This window comes from Haliotis asinina, chromosome 4 (genome assembly GCF_037392515.1).
Source record: "Haliotis asinina isolate JCU_RB_2024 chromosome 4, JCU_Hal_asi_v2, whole genome shotgun sequence".
In the NCBI taxonomy this organism is placed as follows: Eukaryota; Metazoa; Mollusca; class Gastropoda; order Lepetellida; family Haliotidae; genus Haliotis; species Haliotis asinina.
This window is the reverse complement of record NC_090283.1, coordinates 81,044,651-81,066,040: the sequence shown is the minus strand read 5'-3', so window position 1 is coordinate 81,066,040 and position 21,390 is coordinate 81,044,651. Positions and strand designations below refer to the sequence as shown.

At 40.6% G+C, this 21,390-nt stretch overlaps 1 protein-coding gene across 1 annotated transcript; it reads left to right on the top strand.

Moving 5' to 3' along the window:
* Window positions 1–295: 295 nt before the first annotated feature.
* On the top strand, window positions 296–12,083 carry LOC137281978 (spliceosome-associated protein CWC15 homolog). Its single transcript, XM_067813727.1, has 7 exons — window positions 296–417; window positions 4,197–4,343; window positions 6,165–6,268; window positions 7,649–7,749; window positions 8,831–8,929; window positions 10,711–10,826; window positions 11,128–12,083. Exons 2-7 carry the CDS (start codon window positions 4,213–4,215, stop codon window positions 11,252–11,254), a joined length of 678 nt encoding a protein of 225 aa, XP_067669828.1. The 5' UTR covers window positions 296–417; window positions 4,197–4,212; the 3' UTR covers window positions 11,255–12,083.
* The last annotated feature ends 9,307 nt before the right edge of the window (window positions 12,084–21,390 follow it).

Genomic DNA, 21,390 nt, shown 5'->3' with positions numbered 1-21,390 from the left:
TTTGGTAGCAATATACTTATTGTGTTCTTCTGGTTGAAACATTGTTTCATATATTATCAGCAAGTCTTTAAAGTTATCTCCATTCAATGAAATTTGTATATACATGATACGTTAAAAAGATCTGAGAAACAAAAAGAAAGATCCACGTAGAGATGTAAAATACCTTTTTTATTTAGCCTCACGTAAACGTCACAGTTACACATTGCATTTGATGCATTTGTCATTCCCTTTCAGAATTTTAACAAGAAGTTCACTAGAGTAACGATAAAATGATATAGAAATAGAACTAGTCTTGAGGATAACAGTTTTCCTTGAGAGGCGAAAATGGCCGCCCTGTGAGCTGTGGAACATCAACAAGAAATAATACCACGGAGTTTTTGTCGCTTATGTGGGGACGTATTGATCTCTTGTGATAAGGTATGAATGAGTTTCAGATTAAAAGTTGGGGAAATGTTTAATACCACGTACATTTATGTAATTGTAAAATACACACCCAGTGTTTCGTGTTTAGAATCCGTTTTCAAAGTCCTTCGGATTTCGCGCACACACATATCATGCCACGAAACGACCCGGTGTTCTTTCTTGCCAAGTCTGTACTCACACATTTTGGTGTGGGCAGTTTATAGCACCTCCACCCTTATGATCCTTAGGGTTAGGGTAGTCACCCTTTACGGTCTTTGGGGTTAGGGTTAAGGTCGTTTTACGATCCCCAGTGTTACTGTTAGGATAGGCATTTTACGATCTTTGGGGTTAGGGTTAGTGCTTGGAGTTAGGGTCTGGTGTAGGGCCGTCTCCCATTCTCGCGGTAAACACATATTCTGCGGAAGTGGCCAATGCGTGATACTTAACCGTTGTTTACATCAATGACCAGTAACTAGGAAGTGGCCCAAGTCTGTGAATTATCAAAATTTTGCAGTGTAACGAATTTCAACCAACTTGGAAAAATCGTAACTTTCCCCCTCCCTTGCTGGTAAGATTCCCCTTCCTTACACCTATAAACGTTACTTTCTCGTTGTACCGCGAGAATAGTAGACACCTCGAAAAGTCAGCGGCGGACGACCATGTTTTGCATCGAGCTCAAGTGAGATAATACACTTGATGGATCAAGCAGTTGATAGATGCAGATGTTAGAGGGATGATCTCTTCATTTAAAAACAACAAGCATACATACGAAAAGAACTGTTTAAAATTTTTTTCAGCTCATATTCATAAGTACCGCGAGAACAGGAGATGCCAGTATACCCTTTTCAATGTTTAGGGAATGCTAATGAAATCTGAATAGGTGCGCCCGGTAAAGTGCAGTACTCCCTTGGTATGTCTGCTTAAGGTATGTGCAGGAAAGGGTTCTGTATAGATTACTTTGACTGTTGGTGGTTAAAGGTCACATGCAACTAAAAAATCAAACATAATTAAAACACAATTATCACTCATTCATGACATCTAATGTACATTGCTGCTTGTTAAAAAACAAATAAACAAATTATAAACGTACAATCGCGATTCAAAAGTGCAATACTTGGGCTTAATTCACTCGAAACGAAGCCCGCGGGAGACCAAACCCAGTCATAGCAAGTCTGTGCACTCAAGTGTAACAACAGCTTCCTACTGGCTGTTTCATTTGCTGATACGCTGAGGGATCATTGTGTGTACAGAATGATGATCTGTTTGATGGGTATTTTTTAAGTGTGGCTAGCCACAACAAAGAAAGATTCTTTATGGACAACAATATTTTTTATTGTACTTGATGCGTCATTTCAGTGTGGATTCATTTATCGTCAAACAAAACCATATACACCAGAAGAAGTTGTTATCCATTGAGAATGTATATAGAGATGTCGGGTTTTGTAAATACACGTTCTCTGAATTCGAGTTCGATCAAATCAAAAATCATCTCAGTAGAGATGGTGAACTACTGCGTGGCTGGAAACTGTCATTCGTCCCAAGTACAAAGCAGGACTTGAAACTGACAAGAGTTTGCACCAGTTTCCATCAAATCCAGTCATACGTAAAAATGGATGTCGTTTGTTTGCAACCCACAGACATGAAAACTTGTCATGTGTAGAAGTATAACACCTGCCTAATTACATAATGTGGCAGAGACAGGACTCGGGTGCACGTGTCATAAATCAATTTATTTTGTTTATGGCGTAGGGCATGATAGGTGTTAAGTTCAGACTGCATGTGGTCAATGATTGAAGCTGTGTATTGCATATTGTCTTAAACAGACAGGCAAGTAGACATACAGGTGTCAATAAACCAGACATTGAGCTTTCTTTGTGACAGAGGCTGCTTACCACAAAGTTTTTTTTATGTAACAAGTAGATTATTTACTTGTTTGTGTACACAACCAAGATCAGACTACTGCTCACGACCTCATGCTCCAAGCATGCATACTGTTTCAAGCTCCACGAACCTATTCACTGCGCATGCGTTATGGGCGCAGCGCAGCACAGATGTTGAAACCAGTTTTTCCCCCAGCGCTGGGTGAAATTTACTGAATTTCCGCTTTTTCATCACGTTTTTTTTTCAACTTTATCGGCTGACTTGGCACTTCTCATGATTTGTTTTGGTCAGTGCATACCACAAAGTATGAGAATCTGCAAAGTTGTGTTTTACGTTGCATGTGACCTTTAACGTTGACATCACCCAGTGAGAATTTGACTATAACCAAATGTAAATCGCATGATTTAGAGATACAAACAGCAGCAGTATTTCTCTTTATCTCATTCAGATGAGAATTAATTAAACCAGCATGATTATATCAGATTATTAATCGTAATGTGTTGCGGAAGATAAAAGTAAACAAGCATATTTGTCATTAATTGAATCACTCATTAACCTATGTATTTATACTGGCGTTTCCTATTCTCATGGTACTTACAGATATTGGCTGAAAAAATAATGAAAACAGTTCTTATCGTATGAAAGCTTGTTGTTTTTAAATGAAGAGACTCCCCCTGTTACATCTGCATCTATCAACTGCTTGATCCATCAGGGGTATTACCACTCTTGAGTTCAATGAAAAACAAGATCATGCCCCACTGACTTGCAAGGCGTCTCTGATTCTCGCGGCATCACAAGGAAGTAACGTTATGGAATTGGATTATGAATTATACTAAATTATCGGTGAGGCATAAAAAAATCCGGGGAGAATGTACATTCAAAGCCGTTTATCTGGAAGATTTGGTTACAGTAGGAAATCGTCCGGGAAGCGAGAGGTCCAGTTAACTGGATCAAACAAGCAAAACGTGAAAATTAAATGAAAGCAAATAGTGAAAATTTATTCACGTATGTATATCAGTACATCAACAGTCAATAGCAATAATAGTGAATCATCATAACATATGAGTGTATCAATAATACATGGATGGCAGAACACAGGTTACAAGTGAAGCATGTGAAGCTTGAGGTGGTAACTTATAACTTTGTAACTGATAAATAGGTAGAATCTTAATTCTCAAATTGCATTTCTAGCCATGAAAACATGGCATCAAGGTTATGCCCTCTGCAGAAAGTAAACTTCCGGCTGGTATCAAACGACTTAGATCATGTGGCAGGTTATTATGCAGGACAGCTACATTGTTCTGAACCATAATCCTACTTAACATGTGTTTTCATCACAGATCTTGATGATGAGATGTTCTCACACCAGCCAAATCCTAATTAACAAATGAAGTGACACGTGTCTCTAGTGTTTTGATGGGTAATTAATCAGTTCATTTCAAATGCCTTCTGAGAGATTGAGAATGAACACCCTTGATCATGTGGAAGCAGTACTGACATGACACATACGCATTCACAAGTGCATAGATTTTTCCATGCAGATAATAAGATCATTTTTCAATGGAAAACTATGACAATTGTTTGAAAATTCACTCTCCGGGTGCTGTTTAGAGAGTACAATTACTGGGCATAAGTTTTGTTTCACATAAAAATTGTCCAAAAAGCGGGATTTCCAGATATGCGGGATCCAAGTGAACAGGGTTCGACTGTGCCTGTATGTCATAAAGCTCATTGATTCTAAAACCATGACACTAATTGCCTTGTTAAATTGTTTTGTTTTTTCTTGTATTGTTTACTTGATTGAATCAGGACAAAATGGGTACCGTAATGACACTTGTTGGCAAGAAATGTCTAAGAGGAGCAGCTTAATTATTAAACAGCTGATGATAGGACTCAAGGATTATGTTTTGCAGAGCAATCTAGTTAACCATGACAACAGCTGCCAGACCTACATGGGATACAGCCCGTGGTGGACGGGGTAAAGGTGAAGGTGACTTGAGTGCTTTGTCTAAACAGTATTCGAGTCGAGATTTACCATCTCACACCAAGCTGAAGTACCGGTGAGTGGAAGAAATGCCTGTACACCCGTGTTGAACTCATTTGCTTCCTGTTTCATTCACCTTTATCAATTTGAATTCCTATTGAACCACTGAAATGTTGCATGAAATTGAATATATTTCAGAAAATGTAATGGAAGGAGTTGGTGAAACTGCTAATGTTTGTGGACTGTGAGATATGATGTTGTTGTAGCTGTCACACAATCAGCAAATATTCCAGGCCCGCTCTCAGCTTTCAAGAGATGTACAATATCAATATTTATTCTTGGCTCCATGTGACTATCTTAAACATGCACAATTTGCAGCATTACCGTTGAACAATCTACCAATTTCAACCCTTTGTGAAAAATGCAACTTCATAGTTACACCTATGTGCACCTACTGTATGTGAAGTGAAAATACTGAGTCAAAAAAGAAACTTCACATTCTTTCTTCAGGGCACTATAAAAGAACATGAGTTGGTAAAGTGGTTAAATTGTTATTATTTCACTGCTGAGGTCTGTGTGATGTACTCGATACACTGACAGTGCCACAATCAGTTCCATTAGGCTACACCACCATTCCAAAACATGGTTATACAGAAAGTCAAGTCACAATATGGATGTCAAGAATAGAGATTGGCAGCACGCAACTGATTTCGAATGGTCTGTGAGGACAGTCGACCTCAGCCCTGATAGCCGGCAGAAATCTGTCATGTAGGTGATGTAGGACGATTTGGCAGTCTTCTGCTCATGCTGTCACATGTAGACGACCTGACCTTGGATGATCAGAAGTGGTGCCAGTTTGTTGTAGACGACCTCGCAAGTCATACACTGTACGACGGGTGCATCCCATTGCTCTTGGGATGTCAGTAACTGATCGTCCCACTTTCAACATGCCAACAGCACGTTGACGTTGCACATTTGACAATCGTGGCATTTAGGGTACCGTTAGAACTGTGGTTTAAGGTGTTTTTTTTCAGTTCTTGAGGCCAATGCAAACGTGCAAATGAAGAAAACTTTGATGCGAAGATCACATGATCAACTGCATGTGCAAAGCCTGATTTGGCACTAACGTTATTTGCACGATGAATGAATGTGCTTGAGTGGGTTTTGCTAAGGCTTTTCTAGATTTGAAAGATAGGAATCCCATTTCAGATACACAGATGTATCATCAGAGAATTATTTGAAATTTAAAATTATTCAATATTTTTAAAAATTACATTTTGTGAAGTTTCTTTTTTGACTCAGTATATTTAAGGTTGTGAAGTGAATATTGTTGTATGACTAAGCGTTACCTGTCAACTCAAATACATCATTGAACAAACTCAGTATGTTATTCACCATACTTCATCTGTTGTCACCATGTTACTTCTGTTTACCATGTTCTCTTAGGCTTGACATCATCAGGGTACTTGAAGGTTATCCTGGCAGTGTGCACATGTTTTTTTAAAGGTTTGCTGCAATGTGCCATTCATTTACCTGACACTGACATCCGGCACTTGTACAGTGTTTCAACTTTGATATATATGTATATGGGATGAGGGTTGTACAATCAGGTTTTCATGTCAGCAAGCAGATCATGCTTGCTACTTCCTTAGACTGAGCTCTGTGAAGGGCAGTTGTAGTACATTGTCTAGTTAGGTCAAAACAGAGTGCAGAAACCTTCAGGTGTTTGTTTATTGAGTAGAGTCTATGTACAATGTTCTGCTAAGACCTTGTGTATAAATTCACAATGTTCCTAAAACAGAAATATTACTCACAGTTACAGAACTACAGGTGAAAGATACTCATGTTGGAAATGCACAAACAGTTTTCAAAATGTTTCCATTTTTGTGCCTTTCAGGCAGGAAGGTCAAGGAACTGCAGAGGAAACAAGCAGACGTGACTTCCGCCGTGAACTTGATGAAAGGGAGCGATCTGCCCGAGAGAAGAGAGACAGGAACAGAGGTAAGTCAAGCATCACGTTGACAGACCAGGTGACACTAAGCAGTCTTAGTGCTAAGAGTGTTGTACAGACGATATACCTAAAATAGACCTTATTCTGAGTGTTTCCTTGATGCTATTGATGAATCAAGGTATTCCAAGTCTTTGAACAAAATTAAAACATAGTGTGACCTATCATCAAAGCATGTGGCAAAGGTCAGACAGGTTGCAGAAGAAAACTATTAGTCAGTATAAGTGTATTGTTATGTATCGAGAATTCATTACACAGTTTTTTATCACTTGTATCTATATCAGCCTTCGAGACTCAGAGCCAGAATGGTCCTGTGTTATGGTGAGGGGGGGCATCCGTGGACCCCAAGACCCACGTTACAGTGAGCGGGGCATCCGTGGACCCCAAGACCCGTGTTATGGCGAGGGGGTCATCCATGGACCCCAAGACCTGCGTTATGGCGAGGGGGGTCATCCGTGGACCCCAAGACCTGTGTTATGGCGAGGGGGGTCATCCGTGGACCCCAAGACCCGTGTTATGGCGAGGGGGGTCATCCGTGGACCCCAAGACCTGTGTTATGGCGAGAGGGGTCATCCGTGGACCCCAAGACCCATGTTATGGCGAGGGGGGTCATCCATGGACCCCAAGACCCGTGTTATGGAGAGTGGGGTCATCCGTGGACCCTACGACCCGCGTTATGGCGAGAGGGGTCATCCGTGGACCCCAAGACCCATGTTATGGCGAGGGGGGTCATCCATGAACCCCAAGACCCGTGTTATGGAGAGAGGGGTCATCCGTGGACCCCAAGACCCATGTTATGGCGAGGGGGGTCATCCATGGACCCCAAGACCCGTGTTATGGAGAGTGGGGTCATCCGTGGACCCTACGACCCGCGTTATGGCGAGAGGGGTCATCCGTGGACCCCAAGACCCATGTTATGGCGAGGGGGGTCATCCGTGGACCCCAAGACCTGTGTTATGGCGAGGGGGGTCATCCGTGGACCCCAAGACCCATGTTATGGCGAGGGGGGTCATCCGTGGACCCCAAGACCTGTGTTATGGCGAGAGGGGTCATCCGTGGACCCCAAGACCCATGTTATGGCGAGGGGGGTCATCCATGGACCCCAAGACCCGTGTTATGGAGAGTGGGGTCATCCGTGGACCCTACGACCCGCGTTATGGCGAGAGGGGTCATCCGTGGACCCCAAGACCCATGTTATGGCGAGGGGGGTCATCCATGAACCCCAAGACCAGTGTTATGGAGAGTGGGGTCATCCGTGGACCCTAAGACCCGCGTTATGGCGAGAGGGGTCATCCATGGACCCCAAGACCAGCGTTATGGCAAGGGGTGACTGTACTGGTATATCTGAAGTAAGAGTATTTGTTGTATTGCAGACTCATCCAGCAGCAGCAGCAGCAGCAGCAGCAGCAAGCGTCCTCGTCTGGAACAGATTCCCGCCGCCAACTTAGATGCTGATGACCCTGTGGATGATGAGGTGAGTGTTTTCTCTAGGAAAACATGGCTGACGTCTAATGATGATACTACCCCATTTAGTCAGCTGTTAATTCTGGTAGTCAAACAGTGATTACGTATTATATATGTGAATGATTTTTATTTGCCATCTTTACAAGCGAGATACTTCTTTGGTGAGATAGTGTCTATGTTGAAAGGAATCTCTGTGGAATTATCTCCCTTGTTCAGACCAAGGATATGACTCTCTGTATACCAATGTAACATGTATACAAGGGCTTCTTGAATATTTACAAAATTAAAAGATTTTGATGGTTATAATAATGTATAACTGTCTTTCACCAAGTATGTGTTGGTTTGTAAATTACAGGTGTCAGTGGTACAGCTTAAGGCAGTACACATATCAACACATTTACTGCACAAATGAATACATCTTGATGGAATGATAAGAATGTAACTGTAATTGAGAAGTCATGTGGCATACATTGTTTATTATTACAGTATAAAATCTATAATATCAACAATTAAGAAGTTCTTCCGTGGCATACAGAATTCAGGCAGCAGTTATACAGAGTGAATAAGAAGGGGAGATAATCCTGAAGCTGCTTGATTGGTGTTAGAGACTTCGCCTGAAAGAGTATAAACTGATTGAGGATAAAAGCCATCAAAGTCGTATTTCAAGTGGACAATCAAACCTGCTCTGCAAAGTTTGGTCTTGTCACAATTATGTGTGTGATATACCATTGTGTTCATGAATGAAAACACATGGCCACTTTAGCAAATCTATCTGCTAGGACTGATATGACAAATTTTGACCAGTAGATTCACATTATGCACAGCTTGCTGTCTGGAGGAGATTTGTGAGGACTGTCACCTCTGTGTATTGTCATTACTTTATAAAGCCAACCTTGTCCAACATTGCTTGCTGGGCCTGAGTCACAACTGTTGTCAACAAGTACCTGTTTATAGCCCACATATCATCCCCTGACATTCTGTGTATTCTGTTATTCCTCAGTCATCCTGAAGTACTCTTCAGTACTAGATCAGGACAAGGCAGGGTGAGGTTTTCTTTGAAGTTTCACTCATAGTATGTCATGTCTTGGCAGGATGATGATGACGATTCTGATGATGAGGATGACACTGCAGAACTTCTGGCAGAGTTGAACAAAATCAAAAAGGAGAGAGCAACAGAGAGGGCCAAGATGGTGAGATGTATTTCTAAACTATTGTCTAAATTACCTATGTACATACCAAGGAGAGGGTATTCTAAGTTGGAGAACTTGTTCATAATTCTTTTCTCTGTGAATGATATATATTTAAAACAAACAACCATTGGTACGTGGAAGTTGAGAGAGCAGGTTTACTAGGGTTATCAATTGAACCAGTTTACCACACTTCAGATACATTGACAGGGAATTCCCCAAACCTGCTGTGGGGATGATATTCTAGGAGGAGAACCTGCGAGATTCAGTTCAGAATTCGATCCATGGAGATCAGGTGTAGAATAGTTTTTTAGCAAGCCATGCTTGCCACACACGGTGACACTGCTTGTCATAAGAGGCAATTAATGTGATTGGGTTGTCAGACTCGCTGACTCGGTTGACACATCTTCAGTTCTCATTTGTGCAGATTGATGCTCATGCTGTTGATCACAGCATGGTGTGGTCCAGACTTGATCATCAATGGACCACCACCAGGCCATAACTGGAATATTTCTGATTGAGCCATAAGACTATACTCACTCTCACTCATTTCAGAATTCATGTAAATTTTGTTGAAGCCATGTCAGTGTTATTGATGTTGCTCTTTATGCAATCCTCAATCTGACTTGTATTCATATTGATGACTGCACCAAACAGTGGAAGAGGCTTTCTTTACCTTAGTTGTCCTGAAAGCCATGTTGATGTGACTCTTTAGTAATCTCTACCTTGAACAAAACATTTCTTTGCCCAGTTCGCCTGCAAAATTATTATGATTAAAACATTTGTGCTTGCTTGGTATTAATATCTGTAACCACAAATGTTTGAAGTCCCTAAATCTTCAGCCAGTTTAACACTTATAAGGATTTTACACTTGCAAACATCAATAGAGACTGTGATAAAACTTTATGTATGCAACAATAAATACACTGCAAACACCATGTGATATTTGATTGCCTGAGTTAAGAGAGTTAAGATATATGGTCACATCATCAATGTTTCAGCCATACTGACTGTCTGACCAAGCTGCTGTTTTTCGATTTGTTTCAATATGAAAGTTAAAACAAAAGTGTTTAGGTCACTGATCGTCACTATTCTTGCATGACTTCTTGACAATAGCCACTCTCCCACCCAGCGTTCAGTGCATCCAGTGAGGTAACTTTTCCACAGACAGCTGCCATGTTTCGATTTGTGACATCTTGTCCAGTCCATTCAATATACTCTGTCTATTATAACGTGTCAACAAATATGGGCATATGGGATTATACAATTAACCTTCATTGAAAAGATATTCTACAAGGGAGAAAAAAATTGTGTCTGCCCTTTGTTTGCATACAGGTGTTATGGTTCCACATGCTGTCAGCAATGCCCAATGGAGATCTGACACATCAGGAAGTTGACAATCAAGTCACTTTGATGTATAACTGTGAACTACCATACACTTCATGGTCAAACTTGGGATTACTTGTATGTATAACTCTACGAAACGATGCAAAGAAGACAAAAGGAGGCTTGTATTAAGCCACTATGTTCTGACAACAGACTTAGCACGTTTGTTTACAAGCAAGAAAAGAGTCTGGTCATATGAAATACGAATTAGTCTATGGCAGTAATGTTACGTCATCATGTTGAGTGTGAGACTGGCTCGTGTGACATTATTGTAGGGAACTATGTCACTTATTCCATACAGTTTTTGGTGTTGATGATAAAAGAAATTGCTACTGTTAAGTACTTGTGAGAAATGTCTCCATGTGTTCTTCAAAAGTGACTCTTTCATCTGTTGCCAGGAATCTGAACGCAAGCAGGAGGAGGAGAGGATCCGTACAGAGAACATTCTCCGTGGAAATCCCCTCATTAATAAGGATGGAGAAAAACCTGTCACAGATTTTAAAGTGAAAAGAAGGTATGGTTAATCCTATACTTTTGCATGGTCACAGGTTTCATATGGGAACTGAATACTTTGAGACCTTGTTTTTCTTTAAAAGAAGCTGCAGAACTTTCATTTCATATTTTCTCAGCATACGTTTGTTACATTTAATCATGAACCACCTGTCTTCTTGAAAAGCAATATTTTTTAGAATTATCATGAAAGATCTTATAAAATGTAAACTCTCTGGTCCCGGGCACAACATAGCATCAGCCCTAAGGCAGGTAATCCAACATTGTGTGCGCATATGAGAAGGCTGAGTATCTCTGTGTTACAGATGGGATGACGACGTGGTCTTCAAGAACTGTGCCAAAGGGGAAGAAGAACGCAAGACAAGGGGCTTCGTCAACGATACACTCAGATCAGAGTTTCATAAAAAGTTTATGGAGAAATACGTGAAATAGCAGACTTTTACAAACTTTGATAAAGACTTTGTGTTGCAACACTTTTCATGACTGATAAAACGGGATAATGTTGCTCATCTTGGTTCCATAATTTCTGTTGTGAAATGTGGTTAAGATGGGAGTTACCTGCAGACAAGGCAGCCTGTTGATAGTGTTTTCCTAACGATGGTCATGTGTGGACAAAAGAAATTCAAACCAGATGCCTGTCAAATGAGAAGCTGCATTCTTGGTGTTGTGAAAACAGTTATTTTGCCCTGTCCAGGGGAGATAATCAACACCTTGTCATTTCTATGTGACGGTCACTGTAAACATGTCTCCACCAGTTGCGCGGAGTTCATGGGTCCCTTTAGCATCATATCACAATATTTTCATTTCATTGCTGGAGGAGGACAGTATTTGGGGCGGTGGGGTAGCTTAGTGGTAAAACCATTCGCTCGTCATGCTGAGGATATGGGTTTGATTCCCCACATGGGTACAATGTGTGAAGCCCATTTCTGGTGTCATCTGCGGTTATTTTGCTGGATATTGTATCCAGCCATGCATCAGAATTTGTTTCACTCTGTTACTGATAGGATCTGAAATGGCTGTATATGTACGTTTTTTATACCTCTGTTTTCACTATGTCTCATAACTATCAAAGTATCATCGATGAAAACATATTGTTTTTAGTGTAGTATGTGTACTTTTGCCAACACACATGATGCTATTAATGTACTAGGTTCTGTGAAAGGTCTGAACGTGAGTGTGGCTACTTGTTGAATATTTAGTTTACTGTGTCTTTAATGTCTCTAAGATCATCTGTGTCAAATAAAAGAAACTAAAAACCCTTTGTGAAAGAGTTGTTTGTTGGTAAACAATGATTTGAACCATTTGAACCATTTTATAATCTGAATAGCCAGTCCAAATGAAGTCGGCTTTAACTTTGCATTCAACGTTGTTGCACTAATAGTTATGTCCATGTGTGCACGTGACGCTCAAGGTTGTCGCACTGAGAAGTTCTACAGCACCAAATCAGCATCACTTGCTCCCTGAGCCAGTTGGGGGTGTAAAGAGATGGAGATGTGGGACAGCTGTGATTGGATGAAATAGCATGAGATTTCAATGGTTTATGAAAGTACATCTGTCCAGTAAAACTGATCACATTTCTAAGTATGTAATGCCATTTCTTATGCTTAATGTGTATGACTCAACAACGCAAGACCAGGGTCCGTTGAGGCTGTAGTTCTGGTTTGTTTACTTTAGTTTTGACTGTATAATACAAATCTGGAACAATGTATATGAATGTATAATGTTCCATCAAAAATACCAATTTTATCACATTCAATTTATTGCACAGTGTTTAGATAACAGTTGCTGTGATACCACTGAACATATGAAAAGAACTGAAAATAAATGGATATAAATTAATGCTCCAGTAATGCTCCAGAAATTCTTAGAAGTGCAATTATGGAACACTTTTGGCATCCTCCAAACATAAAAGAAATGTCAGCTTGTTTTACCATCTATGGGACAACTTGCTTCAACTGACGACATCTTGTGAGGCACCAAAATATACACCACCCAAGGGCCTAAAATATGTATGCCTAAATTAGCATGGAAGTGCTAATTCTCACCAGTAAAGTAAACCTACAATCTGTTTGGACTCGAACGTTAATGTGAATCAATTGTACGTGAAATGATTGACACCAACAACTTCTAACCCTGTGTCAAAATATGCCTCCACCAAATAGATACATTCAGCTAAAATAAATACTGAAAGAACCTGTCAATAATTAAACATATTTTTGTTGTTTATTCCTTGTATATAAAATCAATTATAACTAACCTGAAATCCACCAAAGTGAAAATCCTCCACTTGTGACTTTCAAGCCACCTTGCCCAATTGGGAGAAAGACAGCAAGTGAACAAACTTCACACTTTCCAAATGCAGCTAAATTCAACACCAAATCAAGATGCTGCACATCTTCAGCCAATGGAAACCAAGGACAAGACAGCAGGCCTGACCTCATTAAAACTTGGCTAATTTGCATAGGAACTACTTTCAACCCATGATCCAGCGGTGACTTTGAATACATCATTGACTTGTGAAAATGTGAACCTTTTCACTGACAGTTGTATTATTGTTTAAGGCGTTAGGAATTCATCCCAAACAGAAAAAACACAAGACAAGACATGTTAAAATAGTTTATGTTTCCATAACACTTTACAAATACATGTACTGTATTTTGTACTTGTTGCACATTTCCTCCCCAAGGGGAAATGACGTCCTCGTCATTTCCATCAACCTTTTATTACATATGAGATTGTTTGTTTGACCTCTGAAGGAACAGTTTGAAAATAATGAGATTGTGCTATATCACACAGAACAATTACTTTTTCAGGCCGTGCGTTGAAGGACTCTGCGAAATACACTGACCTGATGTCAACCAAACTGGTTGGCGTCGGATTCTACCAGAACGACGAGATAACTGCTCAGTCTGTACCTCCTGAGCTGTCACTATGTACTCGGTTGTTGCCGTTGATTCAGCATCACCGGTTCTCACATCTATAGTATCCTCTGAAGTGGGTGACAGAACACTCGAAGGATCCATAGTTATCACAACCTCATTATCAGAACCAGCTTTATCTACCTCCTCGACAACTCGACAATGACATCATCAACAGAAAAGTGATCCTCACGAACCTCTTCAGGAACCCGCTGCGGCAATGAACTTCACTTTCGTGTCTTTGGAACTGATGCAACCTTTTCCTCTCAAGAGGGAATAAACCATATGGGAAGCAGATGATTCCTATGAAGACATCTTTGCCTACCAACTCCATCTCCCGCTGCACACCAAAAACTAGAATCCTGGCATTAGGTTGTTCAAGCACAACGTACACGTGTTGCTCCCACTTATCTTGTGTTTACCATCGAAGGCAAGAGCACGGACCAAAACCTTGTCTCCAGCATGAAGAGCGTCTCCAACATGAAGAGCGTCTCCAGCATGAAGAGCGTCTCCAGCATGAAGAGCGTCTCCAACATGAAGAGTGGCCAAACGAGCTTTATCGTCATAATTCCGTTTCTGACCGTTTCCTGTGGGATATTTTTTTGTTGAACTAGAAGCTAACTCATAAGATTCCTTCAAACGACCTCTCAGTTAGTCAACATACTTTCACAACGAACACTGTTTATCACCAGTTTCCAACCCAAACGCTAAATCTAGTGGTAAACGAAAATGGTCACCAAACATGAAACAGTGATGAGAAAAGACTGTGGTTTCATGACGTGTACAATTGTATTCATGAACGAGTGGATTGACATAAGATTTCCAATCTGACTTCTGAGATGGTTGCAAGGTAGCCAGCATGTCCAACAACGTACGACTGAAGCGTTCAGTAAGACCATTACCCATGGGGTGATACGGTTTGATGTGTGATTTCTTCATACCTGTGAGAGAACACAATTCCCTAATGATCTTACTATAAAAAATGGCGCCTTGGTCGCTATGGATACGGGCTGGAATTCCATAATGTACAATGAAGTTATTGAAAGGAACTTCAGTCGTTGTTGTTTCGAGTCGCCATGGCCTGTGCACACTTCGTGAGATGGTCCGTAATGAACAAATTATGCTGAAAACCACCTTTTGATGACTCAAGACTCACAAAAGTCCATGCAAACCAACTTTAATAGCTGTGATATCTGTATACTAACCAGCGATGTTTTAGAACCGGTAGGAGTTTTTCAACGTAAGCACCTGGGACAACCATCAATCCAATCCTGCACATCCCTTACCATACCTGGTCAGCAAAACCCGTCGTGTAAAAGGGGATGCAGATTTCTACCAGGATGCCCCATGTCATTGTGTAAATACTCCAATGACTTTTCACGATACAAAGCTGGAAGAACAAGTTGACTGACAGCTTTTCCACCTTTGTCATATTTCCTATGCAACCAAATGAAGGTGACCAAAGGCTTACAAAGAGCAATCTCCACAAAAGAACCAACAAAGTACTGCGCCTTAAAAATAGAACCAGAACGAACCTGTTTGATAACCCGCTGGAGAACCCTATCCTCAGACTGTGCTTTTCGCCAGTCCCGCCTGGTCATGTCACATAAACTGGAACCAGAAACATCACACAATGTGTCAATGACAACATTTGAAGAGCTTAAACACTCAACATAGGGACTAGCATCCACAATGCCACAAATTGCCTGTACAGATTTTGTCGAAATCCTTTCTCAGTGGACTTGTCCCAACTCTTCCACCTGTCCTGGAACCCTTGATAGCGCATCAGCATCCCCATTGGCCTTGCCAGGGCGATACCTGATACTGAAATCATAAATCGTGTTGCAAGCCACCTATGTATGCTTGTCGTAAGAGGCGACTAACGGGATCGGGTGGTCAGACTAGCTGACTTGGTTGACACATGTCATCGGTTCCCCATTGCGCAGATCGATGCTCATGTTGTTGATCACTGGATTGTCTGGTCCAGACTCGATTATTTACAGACCGTCGCCATATAGCTGGAATATTGCTGAGTGCGACGTAAAACTAAACTCACTCACTCACTCACCTATGACCAGTTACATCAAGTTTAGCACATGTCAAAACATAAGATAACGTATTGTTATCTGTGAAAACCATATAATTGAGCCCATAAAGGTAATCATGAATTTTTTTACCATTTGAGTCACAAAAAATCCAACTTACGAGCAGAATAATGTTGTCATGAATTCTTGAGACCACGACTAGCGTAACTGATGACCCGTCTTTTCGCCATTCTGAACCTGATAAAGGACAGCACCGAGACCATTTGTGCTAGCATCAATATGCAATTCAAACGGCAATGAAAAGTCACAGAAACTAAGGATTGTAGGTGCTGTTAATCTGTGCTTGAGTTCTTGAAATGCCTGTTCTTGTGCCGTGTCCCATTTCCATACCACAGTAGCAGAGTTCGTTCGTCTCTTCTTTGGGATGGGATTTGGAAGAAGATCACACAACGACCTGGAAATCTGAGAGAAGACAAACCGACGGCAGTAACCTGCAAAACCCAGGAAACGTCTTACTTCACCAGGCTTATCTGTGATGACATATCCAAAATACGGTAAACTTTGACCATCTGCACTTTTTATCTCAAGAACTGCCTGAAGTGGATGAAGTGGAAGATGACGGAAGTGTTCCCTGTAATGACTTTCACTCATAGTGGAAACTGTAGAGCCTGTGTCTAACAAAGCCTTACTATAGACTCCTTCAGCAGAAATACTCCCTTCTGTTGTCTCCACAAAGCCTTACTACAGACTCCTTCAACAGAAATGCTCCCTTCTGTTGTCTCCGCAAAGCCTTACTATAGACTCCTTCAGCGGAAATGCTCCCTTCTGTTGTCTCCACAAAGCCTTACTACAGACTCCTTCAACAGAAATGCACCCTTCTGTTGTCTCCGCAAAGCTTTACTACAGACTCTTTCAACAGAAATGCACCCTTCTGTTGCCTCCACAAAGCCTTACTATAGACTCCTTCAACAGAAATGCTCCACAAAGCCTTCCTATAGACTCCTTCAACAGAAATGCTCCACAAAGCCTTACTATAGACTCCTTCAACAGAAATGCTCCCTTCTGTTGTCTCCACAAAGCCTTACTATAGACTCCATCAACAGAAATGCTCATTTCTGTTGGCTCCACAAAGACCTGTTGGCAAACCAACACCTGGTTGGGACGGCGATTTACTGTGTGGATTTACGGACGTCAACATTCAACATTCAAGACTGTAGAGTTTTTGAAGAGTCAACCATGTTAGCCAGATACCATGTTAGGAAAGATAACAATGTATGGATGAACAACTTTACTGTTGTGAGAGCGAGACTATTACCAGGCAAGCGACAGGGCTCGATTTAAGAAATGTTAAGCTCCTTGCACAACCTACGATAAAAACCTAGTTACACCAACCAATTTCAGTTGTACTGCTTTCATTGCAATATGTAAATTCTTTATTCATATTTTACCTACTCAAAAGTTGACTTGCACCTAGAAAAATAATTAGGCTGTACCTTGTAGAATGGAGTTGCACCAGTGCAAGTAACAGAGCACCACACTGAGCCTTGAGTAATGAAACATCGCTGTCACAGCAATGAAGGAGTTAGGCTTCCTTACTGCCACAACTCCTACATGCCCCCCAGGAAGATTCCATGTTGCAGAATTACAGATATGTTCTGCACAGACACAGTACCGTGGCTGAGCCAGCTAGTACTTGTTTTGGTACCACGGCTCCAGACAAAATAAGGACTACCATGTGCTAAGATTCACTGGTTTGACAAGTGGAGGATCGAACCAGGGACCGTCCAGTCGGTGATAGGCTGCTCTATCCTCCAGATGACAGAGGCAGGAGATGGAAGTCCACACCTTCAGCCCTCAACGTTCAAAATTCTCGGCCGAACCGTAGATGCGTCACGGGTAGAGGCGACTTATCAGAACCTATACTCAGGAAACATCGATGATGATACTGAGGTGGAACAGCCTGCACATCAGACTAGAAGCTAGTGCATTTAACTTCCCCTTTAGATAAGTGCTGAGCTATTCATCACTTGGTGTATAGTGCAGTGGTGAGTTCATGATTACACATTGAGTAATAAATGTTACAATGTTGTTTTTTTATGTATAAAGTATAAGTACTGTAACTTAGTTGTTCAACTTGAGTCGTTTGCCTTTCCAACAGAATCTACTTTCACCAAATGCATATTGTTGTGGCTTCACGCTGCATTCAGGATTATTCAGGCTATGTGGCAGTGGTCTGTAAATAATTGAGTCAGCATGAGCATCGATCTGCGCAGGTGTGATCCAATTCCATGTGTTAACCAAATCAGTGAGTATGAAGCCATTCCCGTAAGTCGCTTCTTGCAAGGAGCATGGATTGCTGAAGACCAGTTCTAACCCGATTCTTCAGGGGCTTTCATCAAAGGAGAACCGTACATGCACACAGTCCTTTGGCGAACCCTGCCCACACAATTATTGAGAAATTACTGATATCTTCCATTGTTTAGAGATATCGTGAATTGAATTACAGATTTCTCGCATAGGACCCATGAAGAACAGGCTTTCAGGAACCCCTGCTTACCATAAAAGGCGACTATGCTTGTCGGGTGGTCAGGCTCGCTGTCTTGGTTGACATGTCATCGGTTCCCAATTGCACAGATCGATGCTCATCTATTCACAGACCACCGCCATATAGCTGAAATACAAATGTATTGTTGAGTGCGGGGTAAAACAAAGCACCTTCACTCCCTCGTCTTTCGCATAGAGAAACCAAGCCTTGCCAGTTACACTGGGCCAGTTGACGTTATTTCCATAGGCTTACATGTTTCAATGTAGCAAAATCGTAATCATGAATTCAATTTTCGTAAGATTAAAATGAAAATTTTCACATTTCAATCATCCTACCTACATTCACATAATTTCTGTGTAAGCTTCCGCTGTTTATTTATCGAATCGCACCAATTTAATCAACATATGTACAGTGCCGTGAACTCCTTTAACATGGAAGCCTATGGGATTGTACATTGTGGAAGTTGATAAATGTCACATCATTGGTTAAATAGTGGTCGGAGAATTGAACTGATATTATGTGCCCAGAGCAGGGATGATTTCACATTTGCGTGTCAAATCTGACAAAGATCCATCCTAAACTCACTTCATGAAAATTATTTATCTTACACTGAAAGAACATGTAAGTGAAGGGAAATGACGCCCAGTGACCCAACAGCTGGCATGGGTGTGTAGTTTTACATATGAATTGCTGAAATCGGAAATTGGAATATTGATATGAGGATTTCACAAATTCGTGTTTTGATATCTTGCAATCTAATTCCGACATAATCAGCTACTGATATTTTGAAAGCGTGGTTATAGTGTAAAGGCCAATAAGTCATTCTGAAATATATATAGTGCTTCTGGTTACAGCCGGTTATGCTACTGCGGAATCTGCTTCACGTAACAAGCACCTTTTCGAAACCTTCAGCGTAAAGTCAATTAACTGCAATGGTTGGATGATTTGGTATTAGATTTGTTTGTGTTGAATACTTTTTCATCCATCCAGTAATTAAAACAGATAATATTTTCAATATTTAGTTCTTGTTGGTTAGATATTTTCAATTGGGTAAGTTGCATAAAACTTTAGACCATCATGACTTTGACCAGCCGATGGAACGAACACACTTGGTGGTCTGTCTTATTCAGAGGAGACCTCAGATATTTCCACTTCTTGGACAATTGTCTTGTTTCCATGGCAGAATGTGTAGCTGTTGCTGAAATTGTAATACTGATCACTGTCTCAGATTGACAGGCAAGCACACGGAGGTTTAATGTTGTGATGCAGAACGTTGGATCTTCTATCAGGTGTTCAATGCGCACGTAAAATCACCCGAGCTAGCTCGGCGGCCTTTCGGAACATGGAAATCGCTGTATCTGTAGGTGTATTTCTGTGTTCCACAGACGCCGTCGGAGAGCCCTTGATACCAAAGAAATACAATAGGTTCGACGCCAAAAAAGGGTAGATTGTTTGGAGCACACATCTGCCGTTATCTACCTTGAAGACAAGAGACAGGGCTGTGATGTAGGATCAGTGTTTAGTTTCAGTGTTTGGTGAGACATTCGTGCAGATGTTCAGGCATTTGGAATGTTGGCATCTGTTTTGGTATTTTACAGTGAAAGGTGAGAAGGATAGGTAACGCGCTGATTAGATCATTATTTTTATGGCCGAATTCGAGCAAAATTTGTTCTTTTGGAAACTTTAAATTTACATCCAGATTATTCAGATTATCAAGATTTTGTAAGTAACCTCGCCCTAATCATAACATAAGTGTGTTATGAACTCTAAAGAACCAGAACAACAGCTGCAGAAGTCATGATCAGTGTATTGAATCTTAAAAAGTCTATTATTGTTATTGCAGATTGGTGTCTGTGGGACAGGATAACGGGATATAGTTATCTTATTGCCACTAGTTTGTACCGATTTCATTCTCTAGTATCTTATTCCACTGTACACATGTTGAGTGTCTATTCATTTAATTCAAGTAAAGTCCTGTAAAATATTTAACTTTTTTGTCAAAAGGTTTAACATATATGGTTGCAAAGGTTTTGTATTTTCCTGATTGTTTATAAGTTGATATCACGTCTTTTTATTGAGTTAATGTCTCCTGAATATTCCAAAAGGCTTGTTTTAACATTGTATATGTTTTCAAAGATATCATGAAACATGAAGTCATTCAGAAGATCATATGTAAATATAACAACTATGGCATTCCAGTTTTGATAGATTATATTTTCCTGTGGATTAAGATATTTGGTTCTACCAAATATTTTGTGAATCTGCTGCCCCAAGACTAGACAGTAAACCCCAGCAGACAGTCAGAAGATCACAGTAGAAATTGTTGGGAACAAGTGGAACATTTCTTAGATCTGCAGTACACAGTTTAGGTAGCTTTTCAGAAAAATACACCCTTTGACGTGGTTATTATAACATCGTCTTATGACAAGTCTTTTGGGGTTGCATTATTTCTTTTGTATTAGGTGCATTAAGACCACCATCTTTAAATGTGTATATCAGTTGGTCATATTTCACTTTATCGGGTTATTTCCCCATGTACATGTTAATCGAAAACATTTACCATGAAAGTCTTCAGTCAGTTCATCCGGAGAATTAGGTAAATAGGCAAACGAATAGTTTAATGTTGGGAGGACAAGAGATGTCAACGTGGTTCTGTCCAAAGGGGTTAGGTTTCGAGCTGACCATATTGACACACAACTTATAGTTATATCTTAAAGTTATATATCAATTACATCTTCCATATCCACGTTAAACTGTATTCCAATTACATGTGTTCAAAAGCAATGTGTTCGTAGTTTAGATTACATTTCTGCCAATGCTTCATTCTTGAACGTTTCTTAGAACCAATACATATGATTCTAATTTTGTCGCTGTTGACTTCATTCAATCCTAAGAAGCGGGCAAAGAAAGTTCAAACTTGAAGCAGTGCTTGTAGACCGTGTTCCGATCCATCTAGGGCGCAGATAGTATCATCATCGACTTAAAAGATATTCTACATAGCCTACATGAATTCCTTTTATTTCTGCATTATTACGTATCAGTGTTGCGAGAATTTCAACA

Excerpts from the sequence above, each read along its gene's own strand:
- LOC137281978 (XM_067813727.1), top strand. The coding sequence starts at position 4,213 with ATGACAACAGCTGCCAGACCTACATGGGATACAGCCCGTGGTGGACGG. Across the intron at positions 7,750-8,830 it reads ATGACCCTGTGGATGATGAG|GATGATGATGACGATTCTGA; the intron begins GTGAGTGTTTTC and ends ATGTCTTGGCAG. Across the intron at positions 8,930-10,710 it reads CAACAGAGAGGGCCAAGATG|GAATCTGAACGCAAGCAGGA; the intron begins GTGAGATGTATT and ends ATCTGTTGCCAG.